The 13,008-nt window shown below is 36.9% G+C and overlaps 1 protein-coding gene across 18 annotated transcripts in view; it reads left to right on the top strand.

Moving 5' to 3' along the window:
* SYNJ1 (synaptojanin 1) overlaps nucleotides 1-13,008 on the top strand; it is a 71,156-nt gene that overhangs the window by 55,275 nt on the left and 2,873 nt on the right. For 6 of the 18 annotated variants that reach the window (XM_044441369.1, XM_044441370.1, XM_044441371.1 and 3 more), the window contains 6 exons: nucleotides 256-294; nucleotides 2,582-2,626; nucleotides 3,700-3,735; nucleotides 3,829-3,899; nucleotides 5,498-5,606; nucleotides 7,399-7,619. In XM_044441369.1, the coding sequence (XP_044297304.1) occupies nucleotides 256-294; nucleotides 2,582-2,626; nucleotides 3,700-3,735; nucleotides 3,829-3,899; nucleotides 5,498-5,606; nucleotides 7,399-7,619 (521 nt within the window). Of the gene's footprint in view, nucleotides 1-255; nucleotides 295-2,549; nucleotides 2,627-3,699; nucleotides 3,736-3,828; nucleotides 3,900-4,795; nucleotides 4,884-5,497; nucleotides 5,607-7,398; nucleotides 7,620-10,911; nucleotides 11,300-12,724; nucleotides 12,984-13,008 lie in introns of those variants that run through there. The other 12 variants (XM_044441383.1, XM_044441382.1, XM_044441381.1 and 9 more) reach the window with 12 other exon arrangements.

The raw sequence follows: 13,008 nt of genomic DNA on the forward strand, positions 1-13,008 counted from the left end.
TGATCTATGATTTAGTATATTGTTCAACCACTGCTGCAGTTACCTTTCTATTATGCTATGTTTTGTTGTTAAAACAACCTGTTAAAATCATTTTGATAGACATAGTTGTTGTGCTATTTATGGTTAATTACTAAGTGTATGAAGCCCTCAGGAAATAAAAAAGAATGGGCAATTAATTTATTGTTCTTGATTTATTCCTAATATTTCTTTCAATTGACTCTTTCTTTACTGCTGCATGCCTTTCTTACTCTTAAGGGGGTAAGAGCCCTGCACCTGCTAGAAAAGAATTTGGAGGTAATATTTGTTCAAATATGACTCAAATAAAATAATGAGCGAAATATTTATGCCAGTTGACATATGTATAACAATATATTCGTTAAATACAAACACACTGCTTGCTGCCTCAGTCTTAGAGGTGGTGTTGAAGTAAATATGAATAATTTGTAACTGAGATTATGTGGGTGGTACATGAGTATATCCAAATTACATACTCAGGGCAATTAGCACAGAAGATAAAAAATACCTTCTAAGCAGAAAAAGAGAAATATCCATTAATATTCTGCCAATGCCTTCAGAATAACTATAATATCATGGAAGTGACTCAACAGAGTTGACAGACAAATTCTGGCTAGATGGGAGGTGGTAAAATCTTTCAGAAGCCCTTGACCCTCAAGTTAGTTATTGATCCCATTGCCCTTATATTCATTTTAATATATTTGTTTTATTTTAAAATACTTACCTACTTTTCTGCTTAAAAAGAATGTCCAAAGCAGTGAACAAAAAGTATTAAACATACAATATATATATTATAAATTTGTTTGTTTAAAATATAACTGTTTCTTTATAAACAAAACTATGTATGTTCTGTTTCTCATACACAGACTGGGTTCACACATAATATGCAGCCAGCACAGGGGCATTTTGCATTGGAGCAGTGGTTGCTATTTCGACTATTTATTCAAAACATGTGCAAACCCAGTAAGGGTGCATTGTTGAAGTGCGTGAAAACCTGCAAACCAAAAAAGAGCCCTTGAGTTCTAGATAGCTTGTCAAGCACCCTAACAGCCCATCTTCGTCAAGTTCATACATGAAACAAGTGATGGTGTGCTCCTGTCATAGCTTGAATATTCAAAATGGCAGCTGCCACAATAGGAGGATCTGCAGGGAAATATCCCCACAGGACTTCTCTTTATATGTGAACTAGGTCATGAACACACACAGAACACAGGATAGGGAAGCTTTCCTCAGCCGGCTACCTTCTGGATGCACTGGTTTAAATTTCCCATAACCTCCAGCCAGAATTATGGGAATTGTAGTTTAATGCATCTGGAGGGCAACAGACTAGAGTAGCCTGGCATAGTGCTGTCTCACAGTTTCCTTCCTTCTGCAGCTCCCTGTCCCCTCCACTTCTTGCAAATATGTTCAGAAGAGAGTTGGGAGTCTTCTGAAATGCATGGGAAGTGGCACTAGGGGCAATGGCCAGAAGGAGAAATCAATCAGTGTAAAGGTGATCCCAATTTCACTAGTGAAAATAGCTTTCTACTTGTGCAGAGTACTTTTGGGTCCAAGCCACAGGTCTTCTGTCAAGTGGAAGACAAATACTTAATGGTAGGCTTGATGTACAAGAGGGTGGGATAGCCAGTGTACTGTGGTGGTTAGACTACTGGACTGGGGACCTGGGAAATCTGGAATATGGTTCCCACTTTGTCATGAAGCTCACTGGGTGACTTTGGGCTTGTCACAGACTCTCAGCTCAACCTACCTCACAGGGTTATTGTTGGGAGAATAAAATGGAGCTATGTAAGCTACCTTGGGTTTGTCAGAGGAAGAAAAATGGTGGGATATACATGCAGTGTAATAGTAATAATAATATCCTTACTGTGTACCAGGACTTACCACTAGTGCAACAAAATGCTAGTAGTTCCAGGAGCAGCTGGAGATAAACAGAAATTATCATTTTGGAAATAGGGCAGGTCAGTGAGGCTTGCAGAAAGACCTGTCTTGATCCAGAAACAAATGTTTTTGCTTGTGTCTGAGATCGCTTTTAGTCCAGCTAGCTTTCTGTTGCATGTTCTACTTGTACAACAAATTGAACATCAATATACTTGAGGAATTTGAAGACTCTTAGCAAAGGTTCTGCTAAAACAGTGATTGCATGGTTTTGGGAAATGTTTCTGTGGACAAGTATTACTATGCCTGCATTGAAAGGACTCATTCAAGAGTTGCTTTTGTGACTGTTTTTTTGTGGTAATTGTATGTGTTCATCAGAAGACACACTGGACTTTGCATCATAATTGGAAACTATAGATCTTGACCAAGAAATATAAATTCTTTAAAATGTAGTTTTACTTTTTAATGAAATGAATTCAGTGCATTCACTCAAAAGGGAAAAAAATGCTCTTTAATCTTACTGAATGTGAACTTGCAGCTTGCTTTTCTGTTTTCACATTGCATTAATGTACAATGCAATTTGACTTCTTATTCAAAATGAAAGTCTTGCACAGCTGTTTATTCCTACTCTTTCTTAATCTGCTGCATTCCCTATACAGTACACACTGCTTTTCTGCTTTTCTCTGATAAGGTCTTGGTGCTCCTCCCAGCCCTGTTGTAGCTAGGAAAGAAGAAGGTAACTATTTTTCCTAATTTCACACTGGATTTTAAAAGTTGAATGCACGTACTTATGCATAGTTCTGTACCAACCTTCATCCATGTTAGCAATTTTTTAAGCTGCTCAGTGTACTTCATAATTTTCAATATTCACATTTTCTGATTATACAGTCTTAACAAATGTAAGCGGAATTAAGAGGAATTAATAAATCAAGGGATACTTGAAAAATACATATTCTGAGCCACAAATATATTACATGGGTTTTTTGTGTGTGTTTTCATAGAATTTTCCAGTTAAAAATGTATAAATGTTTTTATATTTATAAAAATATATAAACTACTTTTTGGTAGTATTTTGAAGAGAAACTGAGAATGAAACACTTTTTGGTCCAACAAGTGTTTTCACAATGAACTTGTGAAGATATTTTAGACCCATATTTTCTACTAAGAGTGTACTCATTCTGTTGGCAAATAGAAAACTGCATAATTAGAGTAGGAACTGAAATGTCACACTGATCCCTTTGCAAACTTCACTGTAGGAAATTCAGCTTATTTGAGGGTTAAAATGCATTTTACTAGAATTAACTGACAAACTATTTTCCAAATTAGCATTGTGGAGATAATAGCTAATAAGACTTATTGACAAAATACCTTGCAGTTAAGAGAATCTCATATTTGGGGGGCATGCCATGCTGGCTTGTCAGTGCTTAGAATAAAAGATACAACTGGTATGTCAGAATATCAAAACAATAACTATAGAACAGTCAGTGGAGTTTTGGAGTGTTGTTGTCCTTTCCAACAAGCCATACTGCCCAAGTTCAGACAACATGACAAACCATGCCCAAGTGGCAATTCTGGAAATTGTGCTTGTATATGCAGTGCAATCTAAATAAACCTTCATAAATCACTGTGGCTTATTTTAATTATATTCAGTGTTTCAGATACAGGAATATATAATTGTCTAGACATTCAGCATTAGGATGCTTCCAACTTTTTTTCTAAACTTCAGTTATCTATTTAAAAACTTAAATGACCTATAATACAGATTGATTGATTGATTGATTGATTGTTGTTGTTGTTCATGTATCAAAGCTCAGAAAAGCCCTGGGCCACAAAGAAGAGACATAGGTACTATATATTAATATTAAATATTTATTGAATTACTCAAAACGTCAACTTTGAATTGTGTTCTAATTTAGTCACAAATTCTTGTTTCTGTAGTTCATAGTCAGTCACCCCCTCCAACTGGACTAACAGGCATAGGAACATCTGGATACAGTTCATGTAGACCAGTAAGTGATCAAATTTTGTGGTAATGCATCTTGAAGAATATTGGTTATTTTCCTCCAAGGTTCTGATAAAAGACCATGACAAAACTTAATTGTGTGAAATTTTGAAAAAAAGTTTTCAGGTTTAGGGATATTGGTCAAAGTCTTCTAATATCTGTCTAATATTTGTCAAAGTCTTCTGTTTTATCATTTAATTTGAATGGTAAAACAAATATTTAGGATTTATCTTTTTCTACATAGTTACTACTTCCTAAATATTCATGCATTTTTTGCTTTCCATTCAACTGCAAGACTTTGCTTATGAAGACAATATATCATTTGGTATATTTGTCATAAGACTTGCAAAACATTAAAAGTACCTAATCAAATATTGGCAGCTCTTTTGCATACCTTCTAAAATGACTATATTAGAGCAGTGCTCAAAGGTTTGCACTGGCTCATGTTCTACCCTGGGCAGAATTCAGAGCAGTGGTAATAATTGAAAAAGATAAAATAATAATCCACAATCCACATGTATTTTATTAAAACATTTCTAACCATCTACATAGCAGGTTCAATCAAAAAAGGCACTAATGTCTAAATTAAATATGATGAGGAAATACACTTTTTTGTCATGTCCTAATCATGCCCATGTGAGTCTAGTTTTAACATTAAAGTCTCTCTCCCTTTGTGCACGCACAAAGGAAACCAAACCATTTCTGCAGTCCATCAGCCCAGTCAATTTCTCCTAGCTTGGCTGACTTTCAGTTTCAGTCTGTGAGATACACTAGGGATCATGGAAAAGTACCCTTCTGAAAGAAGTAGACTTCCACATATGACTCAGATAGATGAGACAGACACGTGAACAACAAAGGTGCTTTCATACTCACATCTGGGAATGGATTCCTGTTCGTACTTAGGAAACTGTTGAAACCATTGCTGTTGAAAAATGGAAAGTGGAGAACTCAGCATGTTTGAGCAAATGTTTCGGATAAAGCTGGAAAAAAGGTGAAATCCCGTGGATTGGTAATGTTACTCAGTGTTGTTGATTATTTTAGTACTGGTACCTATTCCAGCTCTATGAGATGGGACAGAAAACAAAGAATAATTGTCCTTCAGGATGGAATCCCTGATGTATTCAGAACTGATTAATGCTTAGTAGAACTAGCAGGCATATTTTACCATATTACATTATACCTGTTGCTTTGATGCAGCAGTTTGTGGTGAGTTCAAATATATCGTCTGCTTCACAAGTATTGCAGTAAAATGGTTTCACATTTTAGCATCCTGGCAACCACACACGTTTTCTGAAAACAGAACAAAAGCCTGCCAGGCTTTTTATATGTTTTATATTTGAAAATTGAGGGAATACAAATTGGTATTGGAAATTCTATGATAAATGTCTACCATTGTTTATTCATTTTTTCTCTCTAGCTATGAGACCTATAAATTGTGACCTATAAACCTATACATTCTTCTATAAAGATAAGGGTTTGAAATGTTGCTAATAGCTGGAAAACTGCATAATAGCTTAAGGGGTTCCAGGTTGTTATGTATCTTTTACTCATAGAGTATCACAGAAGTTTCCAAATGATACCCATACATGTATTGATATATTTTAGACAATTCCTCCCAGAGCTGGAGTCATTAGTGTACCACTAAGCCATGCCCGTCCTCAGGTGGGAAGATGCACACCTGAACTCCAGCCCAAACAAGCAGACCCACCAAGAGGTAAAGTTTGTCAGTGTTTTTCCTTTCTAATGTTTTAATCCAGCCTTTCTCAACCTTTTTACCTTGATGGAACCCTTGAAAAAAATTCATATTCCAGGAAATCTGCCAGCTGCACTAAGGGGTAGAGGAGAAGAATGTGGGTTCCTAGGAATGTTGTCTGGTATGGCTGCTCACAGAGCACCTCATGCACATACAGTCACTGGGTGGCTACATGGGATGGGGATGGTTGCAGGTTGCACAGCTGGGGATTCACAAGCATTTGCAGACATCTTTTTGGCTTGGCTCACTTTGCAAGTGACTGAGCTGGAGAGGAAGTTAATGGACACTGGAGGAATGGATTCTGAAAGGGTTCATCCAAGCCCTGTTCAGTGTCCAGTACCCATCTGCATCTGCCATCATGGAGGTTGTATGCAAGATAAGATGTGAAATAAGTGCTGTTGCCAGCCATTTAATGCCAGGCACAAAGAATCACTGCTGCACCACTCCCCATGAGCCTGAGGCAGACATGCTTCCATTCCTAGCTTCTTCCCTCATGGATGGGGACTCTTCTTAGGCCTCCTCCTCTTCTCCTGCAACTGGCATGAGCAGAAGGGCTCTTAGGTAATTCATATGTGCATATGAAAACAATGATGTCTTTTTCTCCGCTCCACAATCTTTCGTGGAACCTCCAGCAACTTTTTGCAGAACCCTAGGGTTCTGGGGAACCCCAATTGAAAAAGGCTGTTTTAATCTGTAGCTTAAAGGAGAAATCTACATTTGATAATCTCACTCCATTCTCAGTTTCATAGAATCTATTTTGTGAATAATGTCCTGCTTGTTTCATTAATAACTTTAATCCAACTATAAATGTTATATGCTGCGAGGAAGCTATTTCTTGCATTAATTTGGAAAACAAAATCTAAAGACTCAATTATAGACCTACAAGGTCTGCTATGAAAAATATTTTAGAATTTTTGTGGCCACTTCTGGAGTGTTTTCACATTTAAAAATACAGCAAGAGAACATCCATATTCATATATTCATTAGAATTGCTGTTCTTTAGACACTGATATGCATCTCTTTTGAAAGTATACCAAAAAGTAACTATAATGATGTGGATCACTTAGAAATATCATCCTTATGATGATTCTTTTAATACACTCAGCATTTTAAGTAATACTTATTTTATATAAAAGATACTTTATAATGCCTTGAATGTCTCCCCAGTACTTTCTCAAAAGATGATATTCAAAACCATGAAACCCAGTGGAAAGTTTGCTATTGATTGCTTTGGAAATGTTGATTAAGGGTCACTTTACATATTTACAGAAACTGTCAGATTTGTGCTGCTTAGAGATAATCAGGTGTCATTCAAAAGTACTTGTTTCATGGCATGTACATAGCATATGTGGTCAAAGACAGGAATGGTTGTGAAGAATCTCTCATCAGGATCTAAAGAACTATGAAATTAGTTTCATAAGTCCTTTGGGACCTTAGATTTTTATTCTCAAGGAGCAACTTTGAAACAGTTTTAAATATGTTCAAAGTGAAGTGGGGGAAGCTAAAATCCTCTTAGACTAGTGTAAACACTTGAGTTAGTATAAACAACTCTTTTGTTCCAAGCCCATAAAGTACTCCATCGTACTGTATTCACTCTTGTCTATTTTCATATGAATAGTTTTTATGTTGCAAGGATGCTAATGTTTCCTACCTGTTCTCATCTGGTGGTTCAGAAACTGGTTGCTCCACAGAAAAAAGGTTTGTGCTGAGAAAATCAAACTACATAAAAAATATACATCGAATGTATTTATAGGATCCCTAATGCTTCCTGAACCACTCAAACCACAAGCTGCGATTCCAGTTCATCCCACATCTCAGGAGTCCTCTGTCCTAAAGATGCAGGAACCTCTTATACCAATATTGGCAACTTCTCAAACTACGTCTTCACAAAATCTGGAAGCACCACCACAGCCTCCCCCTCGTAGCAAGTCATCCCAGAGTTTGCCTTCTGAACCCAGTTCTTCACAGAAACAAGTATGTATGCAATCACTTTTTAACAGTATTATTTGGTGCAACCCATCTAGTGCTGCATCCATACAGCTCCATGTAATGAGCTAAATAGCAACTATCACATACTGTTCTGTGTTACTTTTAAATCTCTAGTCCATGTGGAGTAAAACAGAGAACATATTAAGGCAGTTGATAAAGAATACAGTGCAGCTGAATATGATTGTAAATGTAGCTTTGCATTAGTCTACTCAATACATATTTCTGTACATTGCATCCTTCCCCTCCTCATGCCATAGTCCTGACTGGAGACCCTGCAACTGTGTTTTCTTTGGTTTAAAAAGAAGTGGAATCATTTAAAGCATACTTAAGTAGTTTCTCCAGCTACCATCCCAATGTAGCAAATTCCGTAGTCTGACCCTAAGTATCCCAAGTTTCACTGAAATGCTCTTTAAGTACATTGTGTAAGAGTTTTCATACTGCATCTCTATGAACCCTGGCGTTCATTGTGCTAAATAATTCTTTAGGGAGAAGATTGGAAATGGAAAAAAGTTCCTTCAAAGACAGTGAGCATACTTGCATCACACTAGCCCACTCTGCAAATAACTAGCAGTTGACTGATTGGTTGCTGAACAACCCTCAGTACTCTCAAAAATTGGGCTTGCTATGGCTTGTTCCTGCCCACACCCCCTTGCTCCTTCAGCCATCATCCCGGTGTAGCAGCGTCTTTCTTGGCTTTCTCTCTCTGCTCCAGTCACTACTACTTTTCATTCACTACTTTTTATTTTTAAATTGGAGTTTCAAAAATGTACCATTGGGATAGGAGTGGCTTCAGAAAACTGCATGATTATGTTTGGTTTTGGTTTTGTCAGTTTTGTGCATGTATGCTCCGATGTTGTTAAGTCCTGCCTGGTCAGTTTTCTTGTATGTCAAAGGAAGTACCAAAGGAAGCACCAAACTGGAGCAGCTAACAGAACATGAAAATAAACATGATAAGACTCCCTATAGGCTAATTAGTACACAGTTGCAAAGAACGAATTGCCAAGTTATCAGCTGAAAAGCACTGAAAACAAAATCACAAGTATCTTTGATCACAGAAAGGAGCACTGGATTTGCACCTCTGTTGCAGTGAGGTGCTCGGGGTTTTCTTTTTTGCCCTGTCATCCTCAGTGTGATGCATAGTGTATACTTCTCTCAGAACTTTAACTACTTAGTTAAGTGCAAAGATGTATCTCACTTCATTTGCTGGGGAAATAGGAGTTTTGACAGCTATACAACTGCATGTCTCTGGCAGAAAGCACCCATTGCCAAACTCCCTTTTAAAGGGGACTGTATTTCACAAAAATTGCATCACACTGAGAATTACAAGGTGAAAAATACATTTTTTTAAAAAACTTAACAAAAATGTGTGCTTACTTGGGGTGGCGAACAAATGACAGCCCTTCCAACATTAGTATTCAAGATGACATGGCAACCCACCATGAATAAACTAAACATAGAACTGTCCATGAGTTCTCAGGATGGCTTCTTGTTTAAATAAATAAAGTCACTGTGGGTAAACCAGGCAGGGTTTGGACAATATGACAATCAACTGTAACTATTTATCAATTGTAGGTTATGTCATCCAAACCAAGTCATTGTATCCAGTCTCACCTCACAACACAAAACTATGGGGAGTGTAGATAGTGTTAACACTTTCCATTTACATTGACCCACCGCTAGCTCCCATCATGCAAACTGAATGTATGGTTAAACATGCTTTGGGATTCTCTGCAGTTTGCAGGGGCACTAAAAACAACAGACAGGAAGTCATTGTGCACAGAGCCATGTGGAAAGGGATCACTGAGGGAAAGATGCTTGATCATTGTCATTGTACAATGGAGTGATTAATGCCAGCAGTCTCCAGAACTTTAAGCAGATGTGCTGTGAAGGTGTTAATAGAAAGTTTTGCACAGCCTATAAACATTGCTGATTCTGTTCAATGTTTTACTGAATATTTATCTTGAAGTGTCATATTCAAATGTCACATTCATTGTGCTTTCAATACTGTCAAATGTACTTTTAGAAATTTAGTTTTCCTATTATAATCACATCACTCACCCTCTTTATACATGAATGGAAACAATCAGCGTGTCTTACTCCTTCTGTATGTTGCACTGAAAACTCCTGCAAAGTATTTAAAGTGTCTGTTGAATATATTGAAAGCAACTGACCATTCATTTAAATCCACAGAGCATATTGTCCTGCCTACACTTAGGTTGCTATACCTATAGGTATTTGAAGCAGAGGTTTTTTGGACACAGCTAGAACAGTGCTGCTAAGATCATCCACTGGCAATCTAGTATAGAACAGATTAGCAGAATATATTAAAATATAGTCAAAAGTACAGGTTTGTTTCAGTCATACTGAAAAGAGAGCTTTTGAGCCTTGGGAGGCAATATAGCCTTATGATCTGAGCCTTTAAATCTGTGGCTGCAATAGATTTCCAAACTTTCTTTGTGTGGACTTCGAAACATGATGGTCATTTACATGAACATATTGACTCCTGTACTGCTATGGCTAAAGGTCAGCTGGAGCTAATTTAAAATGTATTTTTCAGAGGCTAGGGCAGTCCTATGAATTGTTACTTGATCACTAAGATTATATTATTTTTTCAGTTGCAAAAGACTTGTTCGACAAATCCATAGTAAGGCAACTTTAAGGTTATTTGAAACACTGTGATGTTTGCATTTTGTAAAACTGAAAACGTTAATTGAACAATATTCTCCCTTTCTCTTTAGAAGAGGTCACAAAGGGGCTGTTTGCAAAGCACAAGGCTACCATGTGCATACCTGTGGTCACTCTTTTGAATGTGCAGTCTCTGCAGGGGAGTGGGGGATTGTGAGCATGGGTGACCATGGGTTATGGCGAGGGCAGTTCAACTCTGTCATAACCCGTATGTGCTGGATTCACAAGGTACAACCCCAGACTGGGGCTGCATATGCAGTCTGGGACATAGATGCACTGCATTTTATTGTTCAGTAAATACAATGTGCTGTGTTATCTGAAACCAGTCAAAAAAATGTAAGAGTCTCTGTTGTACACGAGTGTAACTTTGCAGGCAGTTTTCTCTATAATATCAGGGCTAGAAGGAAGAACTATTTGTTGTGATAGGCAATCCAGCCAGTGCTGTAGAATGTTTCTGCATGTATGAGTGACTGGAGTAATAGTTAACAATCAAATCATTGGACCAACATAGTGCTGAGTCACTTCTGAAGATTTAACCTTGAATTTCTTCCTAATATTTTCCCTTTGATGTCTGTCTCTCTCTCACAAGCAGGATCAACCATCAGGGTAAAAGGTACCTGAATATTTACTGATCTTACGTTATCTCTATCCATTCTGTGTTCTCCATAAGCAGCAGCAAAAAGGATGTATGAAGTTTTCTTTCATACATCTGCTCTTGCATTGAAATCACCTGCCTACATAAATAAGCAGACATGCCATAGTTTCCTTGTTATTTTTGTAGCATATTGTTGACATAAAGCACCTTATTCTGCTTGATGTATTATGACCCAGTAGAGCAAAAGTTCTCAAACTGTATCATGTAAGACTCTCCTGAACAAAACATAACAATTTTAATATATCTGTTATTAACAAGCACTCTTGTGAAACCAAGGCAGAACCATAAAAATATTGAAAATAAAAAAACTAAAAATGTTGCTTGATCTTGCACCTGGCATTCACAATTAATCCAGGAGAATGACATGCATAAGCCTGATTGAAGGGTACAGAGGGTAGTACTGTTCCATAGCTTAGTTAACATTATGCAACAAGTCAGAAGCCCCATTTATACTTCCCCAAGGAGACCTGCCTCACACTTTGAGAACTGTTGCTGTAGAAAGTACTTGATTCATTCATCTTTCTGAAACTGTTTAACACTGATCAACACTGACAAGTTGAGACCACTTTGCAGAAACAAAACAGATGTGGAGAAAAATACAACACTGGTTTCAAATCCTTTTCAAGTGAATTGGTATTTCTTTTTCACCAGTTCAAGAAAATTTTGTATGTTAATAATGAATATTCTATCCAATCAGGACTAATATGAAAATAGTCTTGGATCACTGAACAGCAAAGGCAATTGTGCATCTGAGATCTATGTAACTTAAACATTGTCAATTATATTTACAAAGTGGTGGTATTTTTAGGCTTGGTGATTTTCAATTACGTCATAAACACAGCAAGTAAACTGCCTTATGCTAAACTATATTTGATTTATAGTTACTTTTTAGGCTTCATTGTTATACTTGGACAATGACAACAATGATCATTGCTTTAAACAAAAGCAGCCTTTTCTGAAACGAGACAAACTATACCGTGGACTTTCAGATTTAAAAGTTAGATTTAGATTTGAATGTAAAACTTGGGAATGGGTTGGTATGTCTAATATCCATAATCATAAACATCCCTTTTACACAGAAGTAGAAATATTCACTCAGAAGTAAGCTCCACTAAGTTCTTTGGCACTAACACTGAAATGTTACAGTGTTTATTTCCTTGAAGAAATGAAAAATTCAGACTACATCTCAAAGATGAGGAACACCTTAATCCTGTATTTGAGTGGGCACCTTTACTTGCCCATGCTGGGAGCAGCAGCCAGGCTAACAATGAAGGGTTCAACCCTTCTGAAATAGCCAAGGCTAAGTACTGAAGCTACTTACCTCTCAGGTTGATAATCTATTTGTCCTAGTATCATATTTGTGTTGTGTCTTGGAAGTGAAACCTGTGTTTTGTCTCCATCCTCCTTCAGCTCTAATTCACTTGAAATAGGTGAGACATACTTCTAAATATTCTTAGAGTTGATCTGAAAGTTCAACAGATAGAATGTTTTATCTTTTGGCTTGACTCCAAACCATAAACCAGACAATTTAGGCACATTAATCCTTTGTCCAAAATGTGCTTAAAATTGAGAAATATAAAGTTAAAAACAGCAGAATGTTACTAATACTTTCATTGTGATAAATGCTTCATAATAACATCATCCCTTATTGCATGTGAACATATAACTACCTTTAATTTTTATTTAATAATTTAGGCCTGTTTAGTTCATTATGCTTAAAATAGTAAATCATAATGCTTTTACTCCATAGCAATGTATCATTCCATTCAGAAGATTGCTTGAAATATTACAACTTCATCAGTTAATAGGAAGATGTGTTAAATGTGTGGTAGACTTATTTGGGTATACTCGGCCACTGGTAAGGCTGTGAGTTGTGAAAACTATTTTGTATAGAAAGGAAATCAGAGAGAAATTTATTAAGAGCAGAAAGCAAGCTACAAATGGTAAAGTCCAAATCCACAGCTTCTGCCATGGACAATGGAGAACTTGTCTCTGGAGCCAAGTGATATGTTTGAGCACTGTATTTACTTTTCA

Source organism: Varanus komodoensis, unplaced genomic scaffold (genome assembly GCF_004798865.1).
Source record: "Varanus komodoensis strain SLA01 unplaced genomic scaffold, ASM479886v1 scaffold4, whole genome shotgun sequence".
In the NCBI taxonomy this organism is placed as follows: Eukaryota; Metazoa; Chordata; class Lepidosauria; order Squamata; family Varanidae; genus Varanus; species Varanus komodoensis.